The sequence below is a fragment of the Myotis brandtii genome, unplaced genomic scaffold (genome assembly GCF_000412655.1).
Source record: "Myotis brandtii unplaced genomic scaffold, ASM41265v1 scaffold902, whole genome shotgun sequence".
NCBI classification, from domain to species: domain Eukaryota; kingdom Metazoa; phylum Chordata; class Mammalia; order Chiroptera; family Vespertilionidae; genus Myotis; species Myotis brandtii.
Genome location: NW_005371709.1, coordinates 3,765,680 through 3,793,107, shown reverse-complemented (window position 1 = coordinate 3,793,107; position 27,428 = coordinate 3,765,680). Strand labels below are relative to the sequence as shown.

Genomic DNA, 27,428 nt, shown 5'->3' with positions numbered 1-27,428 from the left:
GAGGGAAGGAAGGCCCTGATCAGCCCTGATCTCCAGCCACTCCTAGGGACCCTACCCATGCACCAATTTCGTGCACCGGGCCTCTAGTAGTATAATAAGTATGCATTGCCTTTTCTACCCTGTCTTAGACGTTGCAACATGAAAGGAAACTCTTGAAGGAGCAGGGTAAGGAAGTCAGCTTATCACTTAGAAATATAAGGAACATTCGACTTTAAAATTATTCTCTAAACTCAATGAACATTTTTCAGTTGTCAGTGTATCTGTAGGTCTCAGAAAGTTATACAAGCTATTGGAGATCCTTTGAAATAGTAACTGTTTTCTTAGGCAACAAGCTTCAACAAATAATGTCAGTGGCAGTTGGTATAGTGAAAAGATCCTAGCCTTTGAGGCAGTTAATTGGGTTCAGATGAGGGCTCTGTCACTTGCTGATGACATTAGCTTGACCAAGTTATTTAACTTCTCTGAGCTGTTAGAAGTTTGAGATTTGATGTATAGGCTGGAGCTGATAGTGAAAGTTCAGTGCTTGTGATATACTACATTATTCTTTCAGCTACCTCCAAAAATTTCTCCAATCAAGTAAGCCATCCGCAGACAGTTTGAAAAATTAAATGCACCCCACTATCCCAGTTTCTGGTTGGAGAAAATAAATATGGGAAAGAGAATAAGCTTAGCTGAGAGAGAGAGAGAGAGAGAGAGAGAGAGAGATCAGTTACCTCCTGTACGTGCCCCAATTGGGGAATCAAACCGGCAAACTTTTTGGTGTATGGGACAATGCTCCAACTGAGCCACCCCACCAGGGCTAGTTGGAAAATCTTAATGCACCATACTTCAGATAATTTGTTTGCAGTGGATGCCTCTACTAGGAAGTCTTTCTGCTTGACATTTCAACATTTTTATTCTTCACTCAGTTACTTTAAGAGATAAAAAAGATAAATAACAAAGCATGTACTGGCTTTAATGAAAGATAGCAGGTGTCTTAAAAGCACATAGTTTTTTCTTAGTTTACATGTTATAACAGAAAAGAACACAGGTGATTTAATAGTACTTTATGAATAATGCTCTTATAAAATAAATTAAGCATCTAAATAAGTTTTTCTTATTTATAGCTCACCAGGACATGATTATAGCTTCTCAAGTTTATCTAAAATAAAAGATAATATATATATCAACATTTTTGATGAAATGATTTTTGAAAAACATGAGGTAAAGTACAACAATTATAATTATGCTGAAATAATGCTAAGTTCTGACTGAATGAAGTCTAGTAACATATTTGTAAATTTGCTTTTAGATGCAATATTTATTTCTAACATTTTCTAAAAAGCATTTAGAGCAGCTTGGAATAAAATCAGACATATGACAAGACAGTTCAAAAATAACAGATCTCAAACCATACATAGAAGGAAAAGGGATAAATATAACAAGAATTTGGGAGAAGTAGATTTCTGCAATTGAACATTACATTAAAATGTGAGCTTCCTGGTAGCCAAGATAGAAAGATAAGCAAAAATGGGTTATATATTTTCCACCGTTTGATCAAAGAAAATATACCCCTTCTATAAAAAATAGCAAATAATTCCTAAAACCCAGTTCTCTTCAATCTGACATTAAAAGTTATGAATGTCTTCCTCATAGATATCAGAAAGTTCCTAACACTGTGCCTAGTACCATAGCAAGCTCTAAAATAAATGTTAATTTCCATCCTACTGAAGTTGACACTAAAAGTATAAAGATGCATATCCATTATACCCTCTCTCTTGGGGCTCTGATTAAATACTTGAATATAAATGTCTAGCAAATTATATGGCAACACTATTGAAGGAGCAATTAATTCTACATGGAGGGATTGGGGATTAGGCTCAGAGAAGTTGAAGCAGATCTTGATGCAATTCCTATCAAGATGCCAGTGGCATATTTCACAGAACTAGAATTAATAGTCCAAAAATTTATATGGAACCACAAAAGACCCAGAATAGCCACAGCAATCTTGAGAAAGAAGAACAAAGTTGGAGGAATCATGCTACCTGATACCAAATTACACTACAAGGCCATAGTAATCAAAACAGCATGGTACTGGCATAAGAACAGACATACAGTATAGATCAATGGAACAGAATAGAGAGCCCAGAAATAAACTCATGCCTTTTTGATCAATTAATATATGACAGCCCAGCCAGTGTGGCTCATTGGTTGAGCATTGACCTATGAACCAGGAGGTGATGGTTTGATTCCCGGTCAGGGCATATGCCTGGGTTTCGGGCTCAATCCCCAGTAGGGCACGTGCAGGAGGTAGCCAATCAATAATTCTCTCTCATCATTGATGTTTCTATCTCTCTCCCTCTCCCTTCCTCTCTGAATTCAACTTCAAGTTCAAAAACAGTCCCCTAGATTAAAGAGCAAGTGCATGAGGGAGTTGCAGCCTCCCATTCAGTATGAAGATGTTCACACTAATGCCAACCAGGATTGCTGCCTCCTGCAGGTCACCACCCTCAATTTTTTTATATTCTTTAGTGAATTTTTTTTTAAGTTTGCTGCCCTGAGTATATCTATTATAATAAAAATATTGCATTAAAAATGTAAATAGCCATACATATGTCATAAACTCCACAACAGGTCATTATTTTGCTTTAATTTTTAAAGAAATCAAAAAGTGAGAAAAAGATCTTTTCTATTTACCCTTTGTTTTATTTTTTAAAAGAAAGAGAATGATTTTTATACTTAAAAGTTTTTAAATTATTCATCACATCATATAAAATAAATTATTATTTATTTTAACAGGATCACTGTTTCAGGAGCTGCAGTGGTCATTCATATGTAAGAAAGAATTGGCTTGGATCCATTGTCTTCCCTTTCTCTGCTCTTCTGCAACAATCTGAGGTAATAGAAAATGATTGTTTGCTAATTTTCTAAGTTTTTACCTCTCACCAATAGAAACATTTACTGATGGGGGGTGGGGAGTGGGAATCAGGTTCTGTGATTGGCAGGTTGTTAGGTCAGTTAAAGTGATCTTGTATTTGAGAGCCATTGGGGTGTTGGAGTGTGTGAAAGTTTTAACTGTCTCTAGAACAGAAGACACAACTTTATTTCTTAAAGCTTTAAAGAGTGTATTGATAAAGACTGGGACAGCTAGCCTTAGGTCTTAAAGCAACATTTATATTTGCATGTAATAGTTTTATAGGACCAGATTCACAAATATTCTGATCAGTGCTGCTGCTTTGTAAGCAGGGGTTCCAGGAGCTTCAGCTCCTCAGCATTGTGTATCATTAATGGTGAGACTGATGCTTGGTGGTGTCTCTGTTATATTCCCAGAGGGCCCTGCTGATGGGGTATGTAGCAAGAATATGCCTACCTGACCAGCAAAATATAAAAACTCCAGCCTAGACTCTGTTTGGAGCTCTGTTACTTACTTACAGAGCTATGCAAGATATAGAAGATTCAGAAATGATTTCTCTATCTTAGTGGAGTTCACTGTCTAAAGAAGAAAACTAACATTTCAGTACAACCTGATACTGCTGTAGGGCTTTGGTAGGGTCATGAGATAGATACAATGAGACAGTAGGGAGCACCTTACTCTTTCTGGTTTGGAGCAGGAAGAAGGGGTTGTTCAGAGGGGTCAGGTGGGTAAGAGGGGAATGAGGAGGAGAATGAAAGATCAGGGAAGTATTTACAGAGGAGATAACTTTTGAAGCGAGTCCTAAAAATGAGTTTGTCAAGCAAACAAGGGCATTTGACTCAAGGATTTCTGTGTGTATTAATTATGTGTGATCCTATGCCACAGAAAACCTAATAGTGGCTGATGTAACGGGTCTATTTATTTCGCCCAAAAAGAAGTCTAGGTGTCAGAGCAGCAGCTCAAGAATCCAAGTTGCTTTTGTGTTTCTGTTCCATTGTCCTTATCATGTGGCTTGCATCCTTATAACTGCAGATCGTTCACTGCATCTCCGGCCTCATATTCATGATGCAGACAGGAGTCAGGGTGAAGCACGAAGTGGCAGTGCCCTTATTAGTAAAACAGACGCTTCACCAGAAAATCCTGGCAGACTTCCTTATTTTGTTGATGCGACTTGACCACTTGTCATGTTGCCACCTAGAAACTGTTGGTAAGAAAGGAGAAGAGAATGGATGTTAGGGAGGAGAGTAGAAATGTCTGCATAATATGAGGGAGCATGCTGCAAATTTATGCTGCAGATAAAGAGCAGCAGAGATTTAAGTTATTGGGAGGAACATGGCTTCCTACACTCATAAATCTCTGCAGATGTTTCTCAGTCTCAGGCCAGACTCCAGGATAGAGAGGTGGTTCAGAATGTGAGCTTCAAAGGTGGACAAACCTGAGTTGTATTCCTGGCTCTATTACTCATCAGTTGTGTTGTGATCTTACATAAGTGACGTAAATTCTTTGGGCCTCAGTTTCCTTAACTACAAAATAGAAGAGCTGTATCTATCTCATTGAATGATGTCATCTATATCAAACACTTGGCACAGTGCCTTGCACATAGTAAGTGCTCAATAACTATTAACTATGATTATTAGTTATTATGATTGTAAATTAGCTCCTCTATACACACACACACACACACACACACACACACACACACACACACACACCCTCCTCCTGTGGACCTATAGGTTTTTTCTCTTTCTAGACCCAATGAAAAATGTAACATTGTCTTTTAGCATTTTCTCTGAGCCTGAATTAGATTTTTTTAGAGTTTTTAATACTCTGATACAGTAACTTCCTCATTTCATCCCTTTCTTACTCCTGCCCTCTTTGCATAGTACATACTAGACTGGGACCCAAAATGTCAAGGGTGTCCGTGAACAGATCGCCATAGAGAACCTGATCATCCTTGTACAAGTACATATTAGTAGAACCAGCACATACCCATGCAAGCCTGTTTCCTCCTGTGGAGAAGACTGAGCTGGGCTATAGTATATTTGACTGGTGTTTATTTTCATCGTGCAGAATCTATTATATTGATATATCCTTTCAGATTAATGGAACATTCCAAGTAAACATTCCACCAGTTTTGCTTGGGTATACTTGGAGTAAGACTTCTACATCTCCTAAAGAAGATCATAATGTGCAGAATTTAAAAGAATGTACCTTTTTAAATATTTTTGCTACCATTGAACCTCAAATATCATATGTCACCTGTAATCCAGAACTAGACAAGGTATGTTTTACTTTGAATTATTTTTACATATACTATCAAAGAAGCGTAAAGTATTTAAAAAACCAATAACAATAATTTCAAAGCTAGCAAAAAAACAAATATTGATTCTTAATATTTCCCTGTGGGAACAATATGTATGGTACAATATTGAAATATTTTAAACTTGATTTTAGTTTTCAGATCAAATAGATGTTTTGGAGAGAGCACACATTTTTGCAAAAAATTGTAAGGCAGTATTTCCCAACCGAAGAATCACAACAACTGTTTTTAATCATGACGGGATACAAATCTTAGTAACAAGATATATCAAGGCATTAAATCCACCTCAACAACTCCTGGATATATTTCTTCGTGATTCCAATGCAACACTTGTAAGTTATATTTATTTTAGTCGTTTTAGTAAGATATAAATCACGTACCATATAATTAACCCATCTAAAGTGTTCAATTCAATGATTTTTAGTATCTTCCCAGAATTGTGCAACCATCTCCAGAGTAAATTTTAGGCATTTTTATCACTCCAAATTTATATTTTTAAACTTGTTTATTTTTTTAATATTAATTTTTAGGATAAGTTTGTTACTAAAATTGTTTTGCCTTCAAAGACAGTTTCAGCCCAGCCATTGTGGTTCAGTGGTTGAACATCGACCTATGAACCAGGAGTCAATTCCTGGTCAGGCCACATGCCTGGGTTGCAGGCTCGATTCCCAGTGTGCAGTGTGTAGGAGGCAGCCAATTAATGATTCTCTCACATCATTGATGTTTCTCTCTCTCCCTCTCCCTTTCTTTCTAAAATCAATAAAAATATGTAAAAAAAGAACAACACAAAAACCCCAAAGATAGCTCATGAGAGAAAAACCATCTATGTTGCAATGTGTCCTCCTGAGCCCCAGATGGAAGACCTCTCTGCCCCGCTTCATTTCTGCCCACTTGGACTAGAGGGGCACTGTTGCTACACCACTTCACGTGACCATACTGGCTTCACAACTTTCCTATCAAACTTGGAAAAATGACACAAAAATTTCTTTGACTTCGAGGCAAAATAAAAAGTTATGTACCGAAAGGGATAGTGTTCTTCTAAGGATTGCTTCTCATTGTTTGTGGGAATGAAGAAAACTATATTATTCTATATAAACTGCCAACATAACACTTTCCACCCCACCCCCTTGTGACTTATGCCCATCTATTTACCAGCTGACAAAAGAGAAATATATTCAACATTTAATTTTATATAAAATGAAGAGGATATAGCTTCTTCCACTTTGAGAAAGGAAAATAAGAAGTCAGAAGTATAAATCTCCCCTTTAAGAAAAAAGTAAGCTTTGATTAAAAGGCGTGTATGAAAAATCACACCTTTTGTTTATTCTGGTTGGATTGAGTCAATTGGCTCTCCTCAGAATATTTGTTTGACCAGTATAAAACTCCCTTAGCTGGACTCTTTAAGCTAAAATAAAATTTCTAATTTAGGTTGCCTTTTATTACACTCTGCTTTTCCATCCTGAGTTTCTTCCTACCTATGTTTCCTGACACCCAAAGTCCAAGGAGTGCTCTTAGATTTACTGCAAAGACAATATTTGTGTGTGCTTTTATTTATTTATTTTTGTTAATCCTTACTCAAGGATATTTTTTTCCATGGATTTTTAGGAGGATGGGAGGGGTAGAGACAGAGAGAAACATTGATGTGAGAGAGACACATTGATTGGTTGCCTCTCCTGCATGTGTCCCTTCGAGGGCCGGGAATGGAGCCTGCAACCCAGGTATGTGCACTTGACTGGAATCAAACCAGAACCCTTCAGTCCTTGGGGCCAACGCTCTAACCAAAGAAAGCACTGCTAGGCATTTGTGTATATTTTTAAAAATATGTAAATCCTAGCTCCTTTGCTTGTCACAGACTATGAACCATTAGGGTATAGGAGGTGATAATAGATCATAAATGGTGGCTATTGTAAATTAATGAAAATGTTAGTGAATTTTCTCTGCTAACTCGTTATTTATTTGTATCTTTTTCTCCTCTACGACTTTAAAAGCCTGAATCCTTGTCTCTCTAGTCCGGGAGAGGGAAACAATTAACAGTATAATTTCTGTTGTTTGAGAATGCAGACTATACCAATATCTTCCTGCTACAGCAGCTCATAACAGCTTATATTAATTAAAATAATTCTGATTTTGAACCTGAAAGCAAATCAAACTTATGCTATTCTTCAACATTTTTTTTCAATTTTAACAGTTATATTCTAAAGTATATATGTAATGTATCATGTTTAAAATTGTAAGAATTTATTACAGTGAAATGCAATGATTAACAGGCACACTCTGGAGTCAGGCCAATTTGGGCTTATTCCTAGAGGTCCCATATATAATGTTAGCTGTGTGACTCTGAGCAAGTTACCCTAGCCTCTTCTGTAAAACAAAAATAATAATAGTATTTATTTCATAAGATACACTAAATGTAATGATAATGCATAGAAAGCATTATGATGGGCATATAGTATGCACTCAGTAAATGTTATTTAATATTATTCTAGGACCTCATTGCTCATTTTGTATCTTTGATTCCTCTTATGCCTGACCTGGATGAAAATGATGGTTTTGATATATGGATGACATCAGAGGTAACAAATGACATTTTATAATTAAAATTTATAGTATTCCTTATTTGTTTTTCTCTTAAAGAAAACCTGTTTATTATATGTAGTATTTTGCCTTATGAAATTTGAAATCATTTGATAATTTAATAAATAATTTTCACTTCTAGTAACAACTTATAGAAATAATTCTGAAAAACCAAAAATCTTACTCAGTGTTACAAGTGGTAGCTCATGAATATTTTGATTGAATTGAAATTTCTGGAGTACAATATTATGACAGTCTCCAGAGATAAATGTGGCTTGTCACTATGGATCCTGATGTCTAGGGCAAATGCCACTACTTCCCAGGTTTCCCAGTCTCCCCCCATCTGAATGAAGAGCTTGTATAGCAATGCTCTTTCTTAGCACCTGGATTAAAGTTCTCTTTAGATTGCTCGCCAACTAAAATACAGGCACCATGCAATTTGGGGGGCATATTTATACTAAAATATTTGTTTATCTGAAATTCAAATTTAGAGTTGGGCTTTCTATTTTCCCCTCAAAATCTGGCAACCTTAGTTAGAGCACTTCTTCTATTCCATCTTACATAATATTTAGTTGCTTTTAGATTGACCCAACACCCATACTCTGTACATATACATCCCAAGTTAATCTCCTTGAGTTAACAAGAAGACTTTATTCTTATTTATTTTTATATTTATCATTTATACACTGCTTTAAATTTCACAAGCATTCCATAAATATTTTAAGTGGAAAATATTAGTACAATAAGAGCCTAAGAGAGAGGCACTTTACATCTGGAACTGATGGTCCTAGAACTTATCTAGAATATTTTAGGGGCTAGATTTGAGCTGAATTTGATTTAGGGGGCACAGGACAGGGTTAACTTCATAGGTAGGTTACTCTGTCTTTGGCTTAGTGAGAACCAGGGAGACACAAGCATGTGGTCTAGTGATTCAGTGATTCCAACCTGGTAAAACTCAAAGAGTTGTCATTAACTCGACTCTTCTGAGACTCTTTGAACTAATCAGAATGTGTTCAGGGATATTATGGTCCTGAAGAACATTGAAAGAGCCTCTAATATAACTAAAAATAACTATTCAAGCAAATACTACCAAGTGCTCCTCGCCCCTATGTTCCAAGTTAACGTTCTCTCCTCCTAATGCCCTAGCAGTGGTCGGCAAACTGCGGCTCGCGAGCCACATGCGGTTCTTTGGCCCCTTGAGTGTGGCTCTTCCACAAAATACCGACTTCTGCGCATGGGCCACGAAATTTCAATCGCATTGTACGTGCGTGCCCGCACGTGATATTTTGTGGAAGAGCCACACTCAAGGGGCCAAAGAACCGCATGTGGCTCGCGAGCCGCAGTTTGCCGACCAGGGCCCTAGTGTTTTATCAGGCAAATGGTGCCGGAGCTTTCAGCTTTGCAGTTGTCCTAGTATTAATTGCATTACTCAGCTTTCTCTCCCTCACCTTTTTGTTGTTGTTCTTGTTACTTTTGTTTTGCCTTAGCGCTGCATCAGTTTGGCTATTGGGAATAAGGAGGAGCATGCCATACTTCTCTGTAATTTCTTTTTGTACTTCGGAAAGAAAGCTTTGGTCCTCCTGGGAACCTCAATTTTAGAAGTGAGTGCTGGAGTTAATATTTAAATAGTGTAAGTAAAAAGAATTAGCTATCAGCTGCAAGTTTAAAAGACTGCAGCCCCAGTTTTCCATCTTTTCACAAGCTAATTAAGGAATTTTGTGGGCAAGCAATTATTTAAGAGGATAACGTTGGTTCATCAAAAGTTCTACAGTATAAAGGATGACTTCCTTTTGTTTTTCTTCTCTAATAATAGTACTACTTTATGGGGTTACTAGAAATATTAAATCACATAGTAAATATATAGCACTGGGAGAGCACTTACTCATGTTGAGTGCTCAGTAGCGGTGGTGGTGGTGATGTAGCAATAGTTACAGCAGTAGTTGTAGTGGTTGTTAACCACTATCACCACCATTATCTTCAGATGTTTCTAATATTATATTTTAAGATCCTTAAGAAACACATCTTCCTATTCTCCATTGCTCAGTTTTTACTTGTACAAATGGGCCAGAAATTCATGTTCATATCTGAAATTTTTACAACTTAATTATATACTGTATTCATACCTCCAGAAAGCTGTCTTCATTCTGTTTCTACTTCAAGCTGAATATATTCATCAGTGTCAAAATTTCCAGTCTTGTTTTATGGTTGTTGGTTTTGTTTGTTTGTTTTTTTTCATGATCACATATTTCTCTATATTCCCTTGACAGCTTATTTCTGTGTCACGATTGTGTTAGCTAAAAGCCTATGGTTAATTTCCCCATATGTTCCTGTTGTTGCTCTAAGTGCCGCTAGATGGCAACAAACAATAAACAGTATTTCAGCCAACGATTGCTTTTAGACCTGAGTCAATATCATGGGTGGCACCACTCAGCTCTGTGGTTGAGGTGAAGCCTCCTTTTCACTGTAAAGGAGACGCACACAGTCATAAAGAACAAGAGCTTTGAAGTCAGGGAAACAAGGCTATACAGTGCAGTGTTAAGAGTATGGGTTTGGGGGGCTGGTCAGAGAGGGTTTTAAAACCCAGTAATGCCATTTACTAAGTGTGAGATCTCATCCTTTGCTACTTTCTGAGATTCAGTTATTTCTTCCCCAAACAGGAATAATACCACTACTGTTCCCCTAGACAAGCTCCTTAACCTCTGATTTTTATCTGAAAAATAGTATAATAATCATCCCTACCTCATAGAATTTGGAGTGAATCAAAAGAAGAAAATTAGTGTTAATTAAAATAATGCTGAGTAGATTATTTGATGCACACAAATACTCAATAAATGGCAAATAGTCATTATTATTATTACCTGAAATTTTTATTCTTTGCTAAGAAATATTATCACTTCAAAAGGTATGTGCAGAGAAATATCGTAACATAATGACTTTTATTCTTCAAATGGTTTCCTGATCTTGTTCTCAAAATTAATTTAATGGCTTTTTTACTTCACTTGGCTTTTTCAGAGCCTTAAGCCAGTTTCTATTCCCTAACTCTGCTTGGTGCTCACCCCTAGACTCCTAAGTATATTCTACTCAAAGCAGGGCTGGTTCATATAGCACCATCGTGTGAATTAGACAACAGTGCCCCAACCCCCATATACTTTCGGACCAGCTGTTGGGAAATCGCTGTGAGGGAACTCCCGTAGGACCATACAGGGCAGCACTGGCTCAGAAGTCCTGTCATTTGCATCCTCATGCCAACCTGGGCCTAAGGATTTTTGGAGCTCTGGCTTCTTTCCTTTCCAAAAAATTGTAAAGGCCCTGGAAAACGCTTTCAGAAATCAACGAGGTCACATGCTTACATAGTAATTTTCACATTAAAAAGTATGTTAATTACTCAACCAAATGACTTTACCTTCTTTTCCTCATACAGGGGCGTGTAGCTTATGTATTAACTCATGAAACTGATGAATATTTGCTTTGGAATCCATTAACTGGTCAATGTCATAGGCAATTTGACCCATTTTGTCCTTTACAAAGTGTAGACAGTTTGTTTGATGATGGAAATGTAAGTAATGGGGAGAAATCTTACTTTGAGCTATCTCCTTGAGTCAAATCAGTGATCCTCCACCCTGGCTATCCATTGGAATCATGTGAAGAACTTTGAAAATATATAAAAGTTTAATTAGAATCCCTGGGTTGTGGGGCCAAGAAAATATTTTATCCCTAAAGCTCCCACCCTATAATTCTGTATTGTCTCCACTGTTGAGAACCAGTGAGCAGTCTAATGCTCATGTAAGCCTGGCATGTCTTTAACTTCTACCTCAGAACCTCCCTTGGCTTCTGCCACTTCACTGGGTAGCAGCACTGTAAAATTTTGCTTTACCTAACCAGCCATGGGCTTTGGGCTCCCAGGGGTCTGTGCTGATTTTATGTTAATGTTTTAATAGGTCTGGTTTAATATTCAACAAAATAGTACACCAATGGCTGTATATTTTGACTATTCAAAGGAAAGTTTCTGGAAACAGCTGCTTCCAAAAAATTTTCAAGGGACACAAGTACAAAGCATACAGGTAAACATATTTTTCCAGGTGTGTCAGTATCAAAGTTACCCTTGGTTCTAATCTTTACTAATTGTGACAGCTCTTGTTATGTTTATATAGCTGATTGTTTATTGACTTATTTGGCAATATTAATAAAATCGAGTTTTCCCTGCCATCCATCTTGAAAAAATGGGGAAGGAGAGTGGCAGACTCACTGTCTGAGTCTTGGAGGCAGACCAAAGCACAGACCTAAGTTCAGGAACTGACTCAATCACCAGATGGGTCAGCCAGTACACCTGTGACATGCCCAGTATCCCTTTATACTCAGTATCCCAAAGTCCATCTCTACAGCTGTTTGAGGATTGAGGGTTGAGGGTCATGGTATGGCAGGCTGCAGGCAAGTGAAAAATCCAAAAACTACGAGTTATGAGCCCAGGGGGAGAGAGGGAGATGAGATAAAGAGCAGTAGGCAGAAGACATTTTATAGAAGCAGAAACTTGAATGCTCTACCTTGCCCATAACCAGGGAAATACAATTTAAAACATGCATAAATTTGACAAATATTTTTAAGTGTGACCATACCAAGTGCTGGCAGAGGCAGAGAAGTGGTGCGAGCATACATTACTACAAGCAGTTTAGAAAGCAATATGATATCTGTAAAGTTGAAGATGCTCAACCCTTGATTGCTCCAATTCAACTTCTAAGTATATACCCTATAGGAACTTATCAGGGAGACAAGCACAACAGTGTTCATTACAGAATTGCTTGAAATAGGAAAAAAAGGAAACAATTCATCAACTAGAAAATCGCTATATGGGTTGTGAAGTATTCATACTATGAAAACTTCTGTACAGCAGGAAAAGAATGTATGAACCAATTTACAATAGTTCCCAACTTGACCGTACATTCATTACATCAGGATCTCTGAGGGAGGGTAGAACCCGCACATCAGTATTATATAAAACTCCCAGGTGATTCCAGTGTGCAACCAGAACCACTGACTCAGAGCCATGTATATCATGAATGAATATTAAAAATGTAATATTAAGCAAAATATAGAAGATGTCAAAGGACACATACAATACAAAGCCATTTACCTGAAGTTTGAAAATTGTATGTTATTTATGTGTGTGTGTGTGTATATATATATATATATATATAGAGAGAGAGAGAGAGAGAGAGAGAGAGAGGTAGTAGTAGTATAAAAGCATTTATAAGAAAGATAAATACCAAATTTAATTTAAAGGTTCCTTTTGGGGAAATAAAAAAGGAATGAAATCAGAGAGAGGTACACAGAGTACTTCAAGTTTATCTGTACTGTTTTACTTCTTTTTGAAAAATCTAAATCAACCATGAGGGAATGCAAAAGATTATATAAAACTAGGTTGTAGGTATGTTGTGTGGATGTAGATTACATTAGTCTTTGTGCTTGTCTGTATATTTGAGACAGTTTACAATATCAGAAAGAATTCATGGTCATTTGGGGGAAAAGATCAAATAGTACCAAAGCATACAAAGTGATGAGTTTCGCCCGACCTGGTTTGGCTCAGTGGATTAAACTCGGCCTGTGCACCGAAGGGTTCTGGGTTCAATTCCAGTCAAGGGCACGTACCTTGGTTGCAGGCTCCTCCCTGTCCTAGGCCCTAGGCCAGTGATGGCGAACCTGTGACACCTCTGACACGCGAACTCATTTTTTTTTTTGGTTGACTTTTCTTTGTTAAATGGCATTTAAATATATAAAATAAATATCAAAAATATAAATCTTTGTTTTACTATGGTTGCAAATATCAAAATATTTCTATATGTGACACTGCACCAGAGTTAAGTTAGGGTTTTTCAAAATGCTGACACGCCGAGCTCAAAAGGTTCGCCATCACTGCCCTAGGTCCTGGTTGGGGGCGTGCAGGAGGCAACCTATTGATGTGTTTCTCTCACATCAATATTTCTCTCTGTCTTTCCCTCTCTCTTCCACTCTCTCTAAAAATCAACGGAAAAATATTCTCAAGTGAAGATTAAAAAACAAATTAAAAAAAAGAGAGACAAATTTCTCTCCCCTTCCACATCTCTTTCCCATTATGCATCCTTCTAAACATTCTCCATGCAGCTACAAGCATATATTTATATGCTTTATATATGTATATATGTATAAATACACATATATTTATATATTTCCTGTTTATAAAGTTATTTTAAAGAGGGGAAATGTGCTTATCTCTCTTGAGAAAACCACATTTACAGCGTCCACAGGCCATATCTTGCTTTTCCCATCCCAATGCCATGAGTGAGGCATTATTGTCTTCTAGGAGAGAGTGATATATTTAGAGATGAGGTTTCTTGTTTGTTTACTATTTATCATTCCATTATTCATTCAGGTAATATTTGTTGAATGCCTGCTATGAACCAGCACTATGTTAGGTATGGCTACCACAGGGAGAAATGTCTCAGTATTCTTGGGACTCGTGTTCTAGAGAAAGAAACAGCAGGAAACGAGCACTTTCGGTGCAGAGTGATAAGTGCTATCACAGAAACGAATGTGCATTGGAAGGCATATAGCAGGGGGCCTGATGGGAAGGAGAGGTGCAGGGGCTTCCTGGTTGCGGGGAGGGGGGTGGTGATCAGCACAGTGAGGAACGGGGAGCAGGAGCTGGCCTAGAACCATCAGGGAAGAGAATGGTCCCCGCAGAGAGCAGGAACAGCAGGCATGAAGAGGTGCAGTAGCTAGGCGCTGTCTGTCAGGGAGATGAAAGGCCAGCTTGGCTGCTGCCAGGGAGCGAGCAGAGAGGAGCTCAGGGGTGAGTGGAGTCCTGGTAGGGATTTGGGCCTTTATCCTCAGGGCAATCAGAAATTAACATTACCAAGGCAAGGGCTGCCATAATCAAAGTTGTGTTTTTAAAAGCCACTCTGCCTCAGGGAGGAATCTAAACCTTTTGCCAAGTTGAATCGATAAATGTAAAACTCATAGTTGCCTAAATCTCTACTGATTTCTTGCCCTTGATCTTCTGCCTTACCACACACACATCACAATACTCCTATCTATAGTGAACACTATGTTTATTATCACAATTGAGAACACAAATTTGAGTGTGCATAATGAGAATGTGGGGGTTAAGAGATGAATTAACAAGAAAGTCTTCTTGAAGTTTTAAAGGATATGAATTCACTGAAAGAAAGGGGTCTTTGCCAGAAAAAGAAAGTGGATTAACACCCATAAATCTGTCAAGTCAATGTAGCCCAGGCCTCTTTCCCAGGCCTGAAGGGGACCTAACTAATCCATAAATTGCCTGGATTGGGGGTTGGGAAAGAGGGAGGAGGAGGTGGGGAGAGGGACATGGGTTGGAGGGGCAGACAGTGGTTGGTGACAGCAATCAGGGAATTCAGGCCCCTGTCCTGTCTGGAATAGTTGGTGGCCCCTGCAAGGTGATGCTGGATTTCATATTTCTTTCTCCAGTCTCTCCCATCTCCTGCCATGTTCCTCCCCTATTTCCTCATCTAGTGGTTCTCCAACCATGGCAGGCATCAGAACCACCTGGAGGGCTTGTTGAAACACAAATTACTGGGCCTTATCCTCAGAGTTTCTGATTCAGTGGGTCTGAGGTGGGGGCAGAGAATCTGAATCTCTAATTCAGATCATCACCTGACAGACTGAACCTTCTCAAATCACTCTTGAAATTTTCTAGGACCTAGAGGCCTAACAAGTGTTGCCCCCTTTTTAAATCACAACCTTCATTCCACTCATGAGGGAGAAACATCTGTTCCTGTCTCTCCATCTGCCTCCATGTCTCAGCTCAGAAATACCCAAAGTAAAAACTGTGAATTCAGCACTTTCCTCTAATCCATGTGAGCCCTGCAGGGAGGGGAGAGCTGGGTTTAGGGTGGGGGTGGGGTACACTTGAGAAATCCTGTCCTCCCCCCTGCAAATCCTACTTGTGGGGGAAACATGGTAGAGCATTGCTCTCTGCTATAGGTGGGGTGCCTGAGGAAAGGTTTGGAAACAGGGAAGATTGAAATGGAGCATTGCTCTCTGCTATAGGTGGGGTGCCTGAGGAACGGTTTGGAGACAGGGGAGATTGAAATGGACTGTGTATCTGTGTGTGTGTGTGTGTGTGTGTGTGTGCGCGCGCACAAAAACCTGGCTCTTGCCAGGTGAAAGAAGCAAATACACAAAGAATAAAGATGATAAACCATGTTAAAGGACCGATAACAATAATATTTGATACTTATTGAGCAATATGTGCCAGGTTTTACATGTATTACTTTATTTTAAAATAGTCACAAACCCCCAGAGAAGTAGGAACTATTATTGTCCCTCTTTTAAAGAAGAGGGTCCTAATATGAGGTGACAGGAGAAGATTTGACTTTGGGTGGTGGCCACACAGTACTATATACAGATTTTGTAACATAGAAATCCACACATGAAACCTATATGTTTATATTGACCATATCACCCCAATCAATTTAATAAATAAATAATAAATTTTGAAGTGATTTTAAATAAAATTTAAAAAAAGACATGGTGACTGAAACTCAGACAGCTTAAGTAACTTCACCAAGGTCACAGTTAATAATTGGAAGATACCTGTGCAGCTGCCAAAGATTATCAGTAATAATCATGCCAAATGCTTGTTGGAATAAATGAATGGGGGCAGCAGATTTGTCTTACCCATGAAAAACCTATTTTGTGAATCTATCTCCCCTCCTATGCTCTGGTGAAGTAGTTACAAAATCAAAGAAAACACTGTGATCTATGTTACCTTTGCGCCTCTGTGATTCTGGCTTTTCACCACATGAGAGAGGTTTGGGTTCCCTGTCCTTATAGTTAGCACTACAGATGTGACTGTGATGGAAAATTGGTCTCCCTAGAATCTTCTCTAACTTTCAGTTGTCTTTATTTCAGCCTGAAGAAATCATTTATTCTGATACTAATAAAAGCATGGTAGATGATCTCAAGAACAGGTATGATCTGTAAAATTACATTAGGATTACCAGGTTTTCTCCCTAATCTCTCATTCAGCCACCTTTTTAAAAAAAATTTTATTAGAGTTTATTTGAGCCAAACTAACAACATATGTTGAGTAATAAGACCTTAAATACTCCCTCAGCCACCTTTTTAAAAAATATATATTTTTATTGATTTGAGAGAGGAAGGGAAAGGGAGAGGGAGAGAGTGATAGAAACACCAATGATGAGATGTTTGGCTGCCTCCTGCATGCCTCCCACTGGGGACCAAGCCTGCAACCCAGCATGTGCCCTGATCAGCAATCGAACTGTGACTTCCTGTTTCATAGGTTGGTGCTCAACCACTGAGCCACACCATCCGGGCTCATTCAGCCACCTTATAGTCTTCTTGTTACTGGTCCATAGATCAAATGCTGAACACTTCAAAAAGCCAAAAGTCAAATTGTCAGAGTTTGGAGTAAAGAAAGGTTTATTGATTGAGAGAGAAGGTGCCAACCGAGAAGACGGGAGCCCTAGTAGTTTCTCAAATCCATTTTAAGAAAGTACAGAGTTCAGGCTTCTTTTATGTCAAGGGAAGGGGAAATGGAAGGGGCAAGAGGTGGTTGACAACCAACTGCAGACATCTGGGTACCAGCAGGAGTCTGAGGAAGACTAAAAAATGTCTAAATCTCTTTGTTCCCAGACTATTGACCCCAGCTGATGAATCTGGTCTTGAGGCTCCTGCAAATGTTTAATAAACAATCATTATTTTTGTACACATTTCCCCTATCTCTACTGGAGAGGCACCTCTGGTAAGGGGCTGTTTTTGTAAAAACTCAAGCTGCAAGCAGAATTCCTCTCATGATTAGCATGTCTATATGCAAGAATACAGCAGGCTTGAACAAGATGGAGTCAGAGAAGTTGAGCATTTCACTCCGTTACACTCTAAACCAGTCTCTCCAAATACCTATTAGATTTAGCCACAGAAGCATGAAATGGAGATTGTAATAATTATTTCCATTGAGTCAACTCTTCTGCCATCCCAGATGCTCCTTGAAATGACAGGCAAAGTTAAAAATGGTTGCCTCTGATAAATATTGTAGGCTACTGTTGGGAAGTTCTCAACACAGACACCTGTTGAGCCTATAGTAGTAATGCTCTAGCTCAGCGGTTCTCAACCTGTGGGTCGCGACCCCTTTGGTGGTTCAGCGACCCTTTCACAGGGGTTGCCTAAGACCATCCTGCATATCAGATATTTACATTACGATTCATAACAGTAGCAACATTACAGTTATGAAGTAGCAACGAAAATAATTTTATGGTTGGGTCACAACATGAGGAACTGTATTTAAAAGGCCAGAAGGTTGAGAACCACTGCCTAGCTAATACTTCTTGAAAGGACATGACGGTACATGACCCACAACTTGGTAAAAATATCCAAAGTGGGTGGTAGAAACATCAATATCGTCTCTCCTAGACTCTCGCCCTTACACACACACACACACACACACACACACCCTAAGTTGTTGTTCAGTCAAGCCCAGAGGGCCACAATCTTTGCAGCAGGCCTTTCCTACTCCAGATGTGTCAGAAGCTTCTAGATCTGACTGTCTCCAGTGACTCATGCTGACATAGCAGGCTGGCATGTTAGCCACTGCCAACTAATCAAAACAGAACATGACAAACCATTCTGACACTCTCTTCTTTTACTACCACATAATGCCCACCGCATATCTCCCCCCCCCCTTCTCTTCCAATTCTTAACAAAAAAAGGAAGAAATGCAATTGGGAAATGGTTTCCAACTTCTGGTTTTCATCAGAATTGCTTCCTGAACTATTTAAATATACAGGTGTCATGGTCCCAGACCAGACCTATTGAATCCATATCTGGAGGTGAACATTTTGATAAAGTTCTACAGGTGATTCTGATGCCTAGCCACTAATGAGTTAGTAAACTCCAAACTACTTAGTTACACTGAAGACTCAGCCAAGGGGGCCTCCCAGCAGCTTCTTCTGTAGCATACACTGGTTCTACACAGAGGACAGGCTTCCCAGGAGGGCCCCATCAACCAGCCCACACTGTACCCCACCTCTCTCCCTTCCTGGAACAGTTCATCATCAGGCATTGTTTTGGGGGCGGGGTATACAGGCAAAAATCCCCACCCTTATGGAGTGTACATTGTTTTGGGGAAACTGATCATCATACTTACCAATCCAGTGACTCATTTCCTCCCAACTGTGCTTACTCAATTAACTGATCTAATAAACATAACCCTGCTAACATTGACCCAGACCAGATATCTGAATTTTTGTAAAGGCAGTCTCTTAGAAACCCAATGTCTTATGTCAAAGGAGGGTCTTGGAGAATAAGAATGTCAATCCAGTAATCAGACAGTCAAATCATACCTGGTAGGTAGCAGCCTACACATAGGTAACTGGAAAAGAGATGTGCCTTTGACATCTTATTGCTGGATACCCCGGGAAGCTTCTTGCCTTCCCAAGCCAAGCAAGAGCCTGCTTCTTCCAAACTTGATTAATGTGAATGATGCAGATATTCCTAGCCATAGAGATCTGGTTTCCTCCTAAATAAAAAAAAAAAAAGTATCATCCTCATGCTTGAGTAAAAGTTTAAAGTGACAAAACTCTTCTCACATTTGTCATAAATATAATCATTGTAGGATTGAAAGGACTCTAAAATGTAAAATTATGGAATGGCGACCTAAGCAGCCAACACGTTGGAATCGACAATGTACTTCTATTTTGCGACACATTCTTCCTAAGCTAGAACTTGGCACTGAAAGATTTGTTTCCTCTGAGGAAGAGAGTGAATTTGAAAGACTATTACAATTTTATTGGGTTTGTATATGATGTAATGCACTAATGTCATTTGTTTTATCTATGTTGTTAATTGCCAGGTAATAGTAATCTTAAATATCTCTGAAATGCCTATCTTGATCCTAGATGATAGATGCTATGTCATTAAAATGCATTTATTTATAGACCAAGAAGTGTAAAATATAGTGAACAGCTCTTACTATGGCCACATTGCATGATGTTTCCTTGAATCAGTCTTATGTTGTATGATATGTAAACCACAAACTTTGGAAAGAGATGCCCAAAAGAAAACCACCTGCAACTGAGAAACTAAAAAATGGTCTCTAGATGGTAATAATAGAATGGATTTCCTGTCCTTGGTTCTGGGCAAGAGGACTCCAGGCAAGCTTTAATCTATATATATAAAAGCCTAAGCAACCGTTCGACCATTCGCTATGACATGCACTGACCACCAGGGGGCAGATGCTCAATGCACAAGCATGGAAACATGGAACAGACTGATGAATCTCAGAGGGAAGGGGGGAGGGGGAAGGGTGGGAAGAGATTAACCCAAAATCTTATATGCATACTAGAGGGTGCACCAGTGGGGTCCCTCAGCCTGGCCTGCAGGGATCAGGCCGAAACCAGCAGTCCGACATCCCCTGAGGGGTCCCAGATTGTGAGAGGGCACAGGCCAGGCCGAGGGACCCCACCAGTGCACGAATTCGTGCACAGGGCCCTAGTATCTTCTGTATTCAAATTACTCTCAAGTTTATACACACATCCTCAGCTTCTCTCCTGACTTCTCTTATATATTTGCCAACACATTTGACATCATCCTAGATGATAAAAAGCCATCTAAAACTCATCAAGTCCATAACCAAGCATGGTGGGCACTTGATATATTATTAGAATCCTCCCTTTTCTTCCCCTACCCTACCCCTAGTTCTGGGAATCCTCTTACCTCCTCCTCCCTATGAACTGGTCCAGTGGGTTTTCAAAATGCCCAGCCTCCCAAGAGTGAGATTTCTACCCCCTGCCATCTCGTAGAATATGGCTCCTCTGAGAGAAGGAAGGAAGGAATCCACTGGGATTTGAGTACTTAGGTTGCCAGGGAAGGATCTGCAGTCACTATTCAAGAATAGGGAAGAAGTTGTTTTGCTTTAAAAAAAAAAAAAGAGTAAACTGATAAGCAAAATATAGTTAAATATATGGCAGGGTTTAAAACCTGGGGTTCCTTTGTAAAATTATCTGACTACTTCATAACACACAATCATAAACCTGCACTAAATCCTGTAGCTAGGGTTCAAATCCTGTCTCAACCACTCACTAGCTTTGACCAAATTATCTAACTTCTCTACATTTTCTACCCCATTGGGCAAGATAGACAGGGATAAAAATAATTATCTGATTTGTGGTTGCAAAGGTGAGGATAAAGTGAGGTAATATTTATCCTAGCATCCAGCAAATGTTTGTATATGTTAACCATTATTTGTATTCTATGTGCCCAGGCATTGTGCTAGGTACTGGGGTTGTACATTCACAGAGACTATGGGCTAGACTGACCAGAAAACATGTACGTAATTGCAACATATTTTATTATGTAAGCTAAGGAAGGACAGTGTACTATGCAACCATATAGAAAGAGCATGTGAACAGATTTAAGGGTCAGGGAAAGCCTCCTGATGTAAACAATCTCTGAGGCCTGAAGGAGGTTTATGATTTGTCTTAGATAATTTTATATAGGTCTGTGTTCCATTACCCTTTAATGCTGTCGCACAGTTACCAGTTAATAAATATAAATGGAATCAGTGTTAAATAAATTCTTCCAAAATGCTCACTTAAATCCCTCATTTGTAAGACCAAGTGATTTCCTTGTTGGCAGTTTGCTATTCTAGAAAGAGGGCAAGTATGTGGAATGCTAAGTGTGCAGGCTCTGGCCGCAGACAACCTGGCTCTGGTCCTCTCTGTAAAGTAGGGATTACAATAGAACATACCATATAGGGTTGTTTGAGGATTAAATATGTATATGAAGCATTTAGCACTGTACCTGGAAATTAGTAAGCAAGCACAAAATTACTATTATTTTATGACCCCAGTTTCTTTGAGGCTTCTGTGATCTTTTTGCATAAAATCACTTACATGATTGTAATGTGGGTTTACATGTTATTGTCTTTTGGTCCAGATTGCAGGATTTCCTATCCAGATGCCATACACTAATGTACAGACAGTGATTGATGCCATGTATCAAACTGGAATCCACTCCTCGGAATATCCCCAGACAGAATTTGCTCTCGCCGTATACATTCACCCATACCCAAACAACATATTATCTGTGTGGGTCTATTTGGCTTCTTTAACTCGGCGACAGTGAAAAGGAAGAAGGGAAAGGGAAAAGTTGTACCCTGGACTCTCAGACCAGAAGCAGCCAGAACTTTTCTGGTACTTTGGGATTTTGCTACCTCTCCTCCAGTCCAGCCAAGTGTGAACCCACTTTTTGGTTCACTTAAAGAGCTGGGCACCATGGAAACTCACTCCCTGAGTCCTTGAGGATGAGTCTCGATGACCTCTTCACCAGACACCTCTTCAAGGAAGACCCTGTCGGAAGTCTGGTGGCCTTGGATTTTATCCTGGGAAAGAAGCAATTCTGGCCTCTTTCTGTAAAGTCTGTGTTTCTCAAATTGTGGGCCTCATATTACCTCCATCAAAATCATCTGGAGAGCCCTGTTGAAAATGCAAATTCCCAAACCCCACTCAAGGCCTACTGAGTCAGAGCTGCTGGGAGTGGAGCTCTAGAATCTACAGTATTTTAAACAACCTCCCCAGGTAATTCTGATGACCTGTTAAGGGTGGTCTGCCTTACAGAATGTTATAATAATGAAAGTGAGGCTGGTGTGTTTGATGCTGGATCTGATGCAATTCCAAGTAGAAGTTATTCAAATAGAAACCCCAAGGTCATTGTCTCTCATAAGATAAAGAATGATTTCACTGGTGAAGAAAAATAGGAAAACCTGCTATGTTGGGTTGAGGGCTGAAGTCAGCTTCTGGGGGCTTCTCAACTTGGGATGCTACTGATGCGAAGTCCTTTCAGCTCCATATATGTGTAAGGGATTCCCAGGAAACTAATGTGCTTTCCTGATTCTGTGAAAAAGGGAGAAAGTGGTTGTACCAAATCTCAGGGCTCCTTTTTCCTTAGTGAACAGCTCCCCATTATGCATCTGGCACTTTTCCTGCCGCTTTCTTTTCCCAGGGGTGGCCGCAAGGAGCCCATGGAGATCCTTGGAGCCCCTGGAGAAAGAGTGGTCAGGGATCTAAGTAGGAAGCACTGTACTTTCTGGTAGTTTTTTATTGTTCTGTGTTTCATTGAGAAAGGGTATTTATACAGATTACTTAAATGTTCTATAACAACTTGTTTAAAAATATCAAAGGATACAGATTTTCAAAGTTTGAGGAGAGTAGTTTTACATGAGGGTAGGGTAAGAGAAAGAAAATTCACCTCTTGAATCGCAGGAGCACTGGAGCTTCTTGGGACACTCCCACAAGCAGAGAGCAGGGACCCCCAAATTCATCCTCAGGGATCCTTCCATTTATATCCTCTTCATAATACACCTGCATAGGCTGGTGCTAGAAAAGACCTTATTTATTGGCAGAGATATTAGTCTTAGACCAAACTTGAGATTGATAAAAAAGAAATGTAGGGATATGGGTGAAAGAATGCCTTATTCTCCAATGTTAAAACCTAGCTATGCACAAGAAAACTGATTAAAATTTTTGTTTTTATTTGAACAGTTGTGTTTAAATTATATATGAACTTTTGTTATTAACAAGTCTCTCACTTTGATTGGGTAGCACAAGATGGTACCTATGGAAAGATGAGGTTCCCAAAGAAATGCTGCATTCATGCAGTTCATTTCCATGGCACTTAGAATGTTTATATAGCTATTTTACTAGTTATTTATGGTTTTAGAATTGATAGGCCACTTAAGAGTAAGGTAGAAAGTGTTCATAGACAAGCACAGAGGCCTTTTTCTGTGTTATATGCATTTTTAACCTGTGTACTGTACATTTCTTAACTAAAATTTTTTCCTGAAAATTGTGTAATTGCAATGAAACCATTTTTCACTTAAAAAATAAATTTTAAATGTAACATATAATTTTAAAGTTCTTTAAATCATTTCACAAATAATTGTAGAGCATTTTTATGTACCAGACACTCCAGAATGTAGTTGTGTATTATCATATCATGTATTATGTACTGTATATAATTGTCTATGCTATACTTTTATACAACTGACAGTGCAGTAGGTTTGTTTACTCAAACATGTGAATAATGAGTTGCTCTAGGAAGTTATGACAGCTATGACATCACTTGATGATAGGAATTTTTCAGCTCCATTATAATCTTATAGGACCACTGTAATATATGTGGTCCATCATTGACTGAAATGCCATTATGCAGCACGTGACTGTATATGTATAAAGAGATTTTTATTATAAAGAACTGGCTATGAGATTATGGAAGCTAAGAAGTCCCAAGATCTTCAGTTGACAACCTGGAGACTCAGCCAATGGTATAATTTCTAGTCTGAAAGCTGGCAGTCTTAAAATTCACAAAGTGCTATTATATTAGTTTGAGTCTAAAGATCCAAAAAGACCTATGTTCCATCTCAAAGCAATCAGGCAGGAGGAGTTCCCTCTCACTCACAGAAGGATCAGCCTTTTTGTTGCATTCAGGCCTTCAACTTATTGAATGAGGGCCACTCACATTAGGGAGGTGTGATATTATAAATATATATTTGATCGTTGTCCCCAGTTCCTGACATGAGAATTGTCCCCACTTCCTGAATCAGGGTTCTAAAATCCTTGGAATGTTCTGATAGGTTTGAGAGGTGTTACCTACTGATATTCCTAAGTCTCTTCAAGCACACCTGAGTTTATGCTAATAAGGTGACTCTTGGTGGACCCCTAGATAGCTTCAGGATGGGGGCTTCTCCATGTAGGCTCTGGACATTACCTTATACCACCTCCCTATTCCCTTGGCAGAAAATTAGAGGGTTCTGCTTGGAGGAAATGACCTATCAAAGAGAAAAGATTTGGGGTGGGGGCCTCCCAACCTAGGGATTCCTGAGAATCCCTTGATTCTTACAGTGAATCCTGTCATTCAATAAGCCCTATTCATGTACTCAGAGATTATAATCATCTTTTTAATGCCCCACTTGTAAATTTGAACTGACAGCCAAGGATCACCACATATCTGAGGAAATCCTCTAATATAGGAATCAAACATTATAACAAAAGTAACCATGATGAAACAGACAATGAATGCAGAGAGAAGAAAAATTGACTTAAAAGAAAACTTTAATATCCTTACAATAACAGAAATATTTTATCTGTAACAAGAACAGAATGCTATATATAAAAAAATCTGAGATCATAAAAGAACTGTTGGAAAATAGTAGAAACTTTAAATCCAATTTTTAAAAATCCAGGAAATGTGTTTGTATTGAAAATTGTGGAAATCTCCCCCAAAAGAGAACAAAAGGACAAAGAAAGGAATAATAGGCAAACAAAAAGAAGAAATTTAGATCAGCTTAGGACATCCAAGATATGAATCATATGAGTTCCAGAGAGTGTGAAATAAGAAAATGGGAGAAAATTATGAAATTCCAGATAACCTCCCGAACAGAATATGTAAGTCTCAGAATAAAAGGCCCCACTGAGTACTTAGAATTATGAATGAAAAATGACCCACACCAAAATACATCATTGTAAAACCAGTCACCAAGAACATAGAGGAATCCAGACAGAATAGGTTTCAGGTTTCTTATAAAATAAGAATCAGCCCAGCTGCAGTGGCTCAGTGGTTGAGCATCGACCTATGAACCAGGGAGTCATGGTTTGATTCCCGGTCAGGGCATATGCCCAAGTTTTGGGCTCGATCCCCAGTCGTGCAGGAGCCAGCTCATCAATGAGCCTCTCTCCATCATTGATGTTTCTCTCTCTCCCTCTCCCTTCCTCTCTGAAATCAATAATAATATATTAAAAATAAATAAGGATCAGAACAATATCTGAAGCAAATCCAAAAAACAGAAAAATTTTTGAACAAATATCTCCCAGTGAATAACATCTTCAAAATAGAAACCATGAAAAACAACCTATCTATTTACACAATGATTAGTCTGTGACCCATTTTCCTGAAAGGGTTCTTAAACCCTGGACATTTAAGTTATTGGGAAGCCAAATTATTCTTATAAAGTTGCATAGTGCACATGAATTGAAACCTGAGGAGGTGGGTACTCTTTAAATGCCATTATAAATAGCATGGAGCTTTCAGCCTGTGTCCATCTCCTCTCTAGGGAAATCCTGCAACTGAGGTAGGCCTGGGCAGCCTTTCCCTAGACAATGCTGGGCTAGGCTGGGCTCTGCCAACTTCTGCTTCTGAGTTTCCCTTGTCTTGCCATTGGTTCCTGCAGCCCTGCTCTTCTGCACGTAAGCATGGTCTCACATATCTGCTGCTGTCTTCAAGTGTATGATGTCATTGTCAAGTTCATGTAACATACATTCATCACTTTATGGTAGTTCTTTATCGTGTGACTTTTGGAACAAAAGATTCTAACTAAAAGGGGTAGGGTTCTATGGTTTATTTTTTTAATATTAAAAGATATTGATTACATTTTCAGAAAGATGAGGATCACTGTCCTGGGCTGACTATCCACTTCTGTTGTGATATTTCACCAAGCAGGTTAAAATACAGTTGATTAGATGTCTGCTCATCACATTTTAGGTCCCACATTGCCTTATTTTTAAAAAATATATATATATTTTTTATTGATTTCAGAGAGGAAGAGAGAGGGAGAGAGAAACATCAACAATGAGAGAGAATCATTGATCAGCTGCCTCCTGCATGCCCCACACTGGGGACCAAGCCTGCAACCTGGGCATGTGCCCTGACGGGGAATCGAACGGTGACTTCCTGGTATTCATAACTCCACGCTCAACCACTGAGCCATGCCAGCCGGGCCACATTTCCCTAATTGACGTTGGAGTGTTTCCACACTTCGGTAGTTTCCTGATTTAGGACCACAGGTGGTTAATGACATCCACTATGGGATTGACCAACTAGGTTACTAAAGGTAATCTTCTTTCAAAGCTTTTAGGAGTCTCTAAAGCAAAGGAAATAAGGGGAAGAGATTATTCAGGTTTCTAGAAGGAGGAGTAGGTTTTAAGATGGAATTTAAAGGACAGCAGAGTTTGACAAGAGAAAACGCTTGAGGGACTTTCAAAATGACCAAATCACATATGGAGGAACGGATAATTCCACTAAGCAGCCATAGGATGTAAGGGACTGCTGTGAGATGAGGCCTTCTGAATCCATGCTGTAAGGATTGGTGGTGGTGGTTTTTTGGTTAATCCTCACCCGAGGATATTTTCTCCATTGATTTTGTAGAGAGTGGAAAGGTGGGGGGTGGGGTGTGAGAGACCGAGAGTAACAGCTGAGAGAGACACATCAATTGGGTGCCTACCGCAGGCGCCCCGACGGGGGACTGGGGGTTGAACTTGGAACCCAGATACATGGCCTTGACCAGGAACACCAACCCGAGACCCTTCGGAGCTCGGGGCCACGCTCCCACCACGGAGCCACCCCGACCAGGGGGCCTGTGAGAGGTTTTAAACGCCACGCTGAGGCTCGGCCATCACTCTGCCAGCGTGGGGAGCCATGGAGGGTTCTCTGCAGGTGAGTGGCATGACCGTGCGGGCCCCCGGACCGAGGATCGACGCTGCCCTTTTCCCGGTGCTCTCCTCCGCCCTCGGCCCACCGCTCAGGCCGGCTTCCGAGTGGAGGTGTGGGGCCTGGGCCCTG

The 27,428-nt window shown here is 39.4% G+C and overlaps 1 protein-coding gene across 3 annotated transcripts; it reads left to right on the top strand.

Annotated features, from left to right (window-relative positions):
* The first annotated feature begins 1,182 nt into the window (after positions 1–1,182).
* LOC102239381 (protein CC2D2B) lies at positions 1,183–23,199 on the top strand. 3 transcript variants are annotated; one of them, XM_005885467.2, is made up of 10 exons: positions 1,183–1,203; positions 2,779–2,877; positions 5,348–5,545; positions 7,700–7,786; positions 9,275–9,388; positions 11,209–11,343; positions 11,726–11,848; positions 16,713–16,771; positions 19,432–19,609; positions 21,753–23,199. In XM_005885467.2, the coding sequence occupies exons 1-10, from the start codon at positions 1,183–1,185 to the stop codon at positions 21,939–21,941; spliced, it is 1,203 nt and encodes a 400-aa protein (XP_005885529.1). In that variant the 3' UTR covers positions 21,942–23,199. The 3 variants fall into 3 exon arrangements, 2 of the variants coding, with proteins under 2 accessions (XP_005885529.1, XP_014388118.1); XM_014532632.1 differs by lacking the exons at positions 16,713–16,771; positions 19,432–19,609; XR_001360460.1 differs by lacking the exons at positions 1,183–1,203; positions 2,779–2,877; positions 7,700–7,786; ... (4 more) ...; positions 19,432–19,609; positions 21,753–23,199 and adding an exon at positions 5,005–5,174 and having other exon boundaries at positions 5,348–5,428.
* The last annotated feature ends 4,229 nt before the right edge of the window (positions 23,200–27,428 follow it).

What these genes read in the sequence shown, in the direction of transcription:
- LOC102239381 (XM_005885467.2), top strand. Translation starts at nt 1,183, where the DNA reads ATGATTTTTGAAAAACATGAG. An exon ending in ATATATGGATGACATCAGAG is followed by an intron (nt 7,787 to 9,274) that starts GTAACAAATGAC and finishes GTTTTGCCTTAG; the next exon opens with CGCTGCATCAGTTTGGCTAT. An exon ending in GACTATTACAATTTTATTGG is followed by an intron (nt 19,610 to 21,752) that starts GTTTGTATATGA and finishes CTTTTGGTCCAG; the next exon opens with ATTGCAGGATTTCCTATCCA.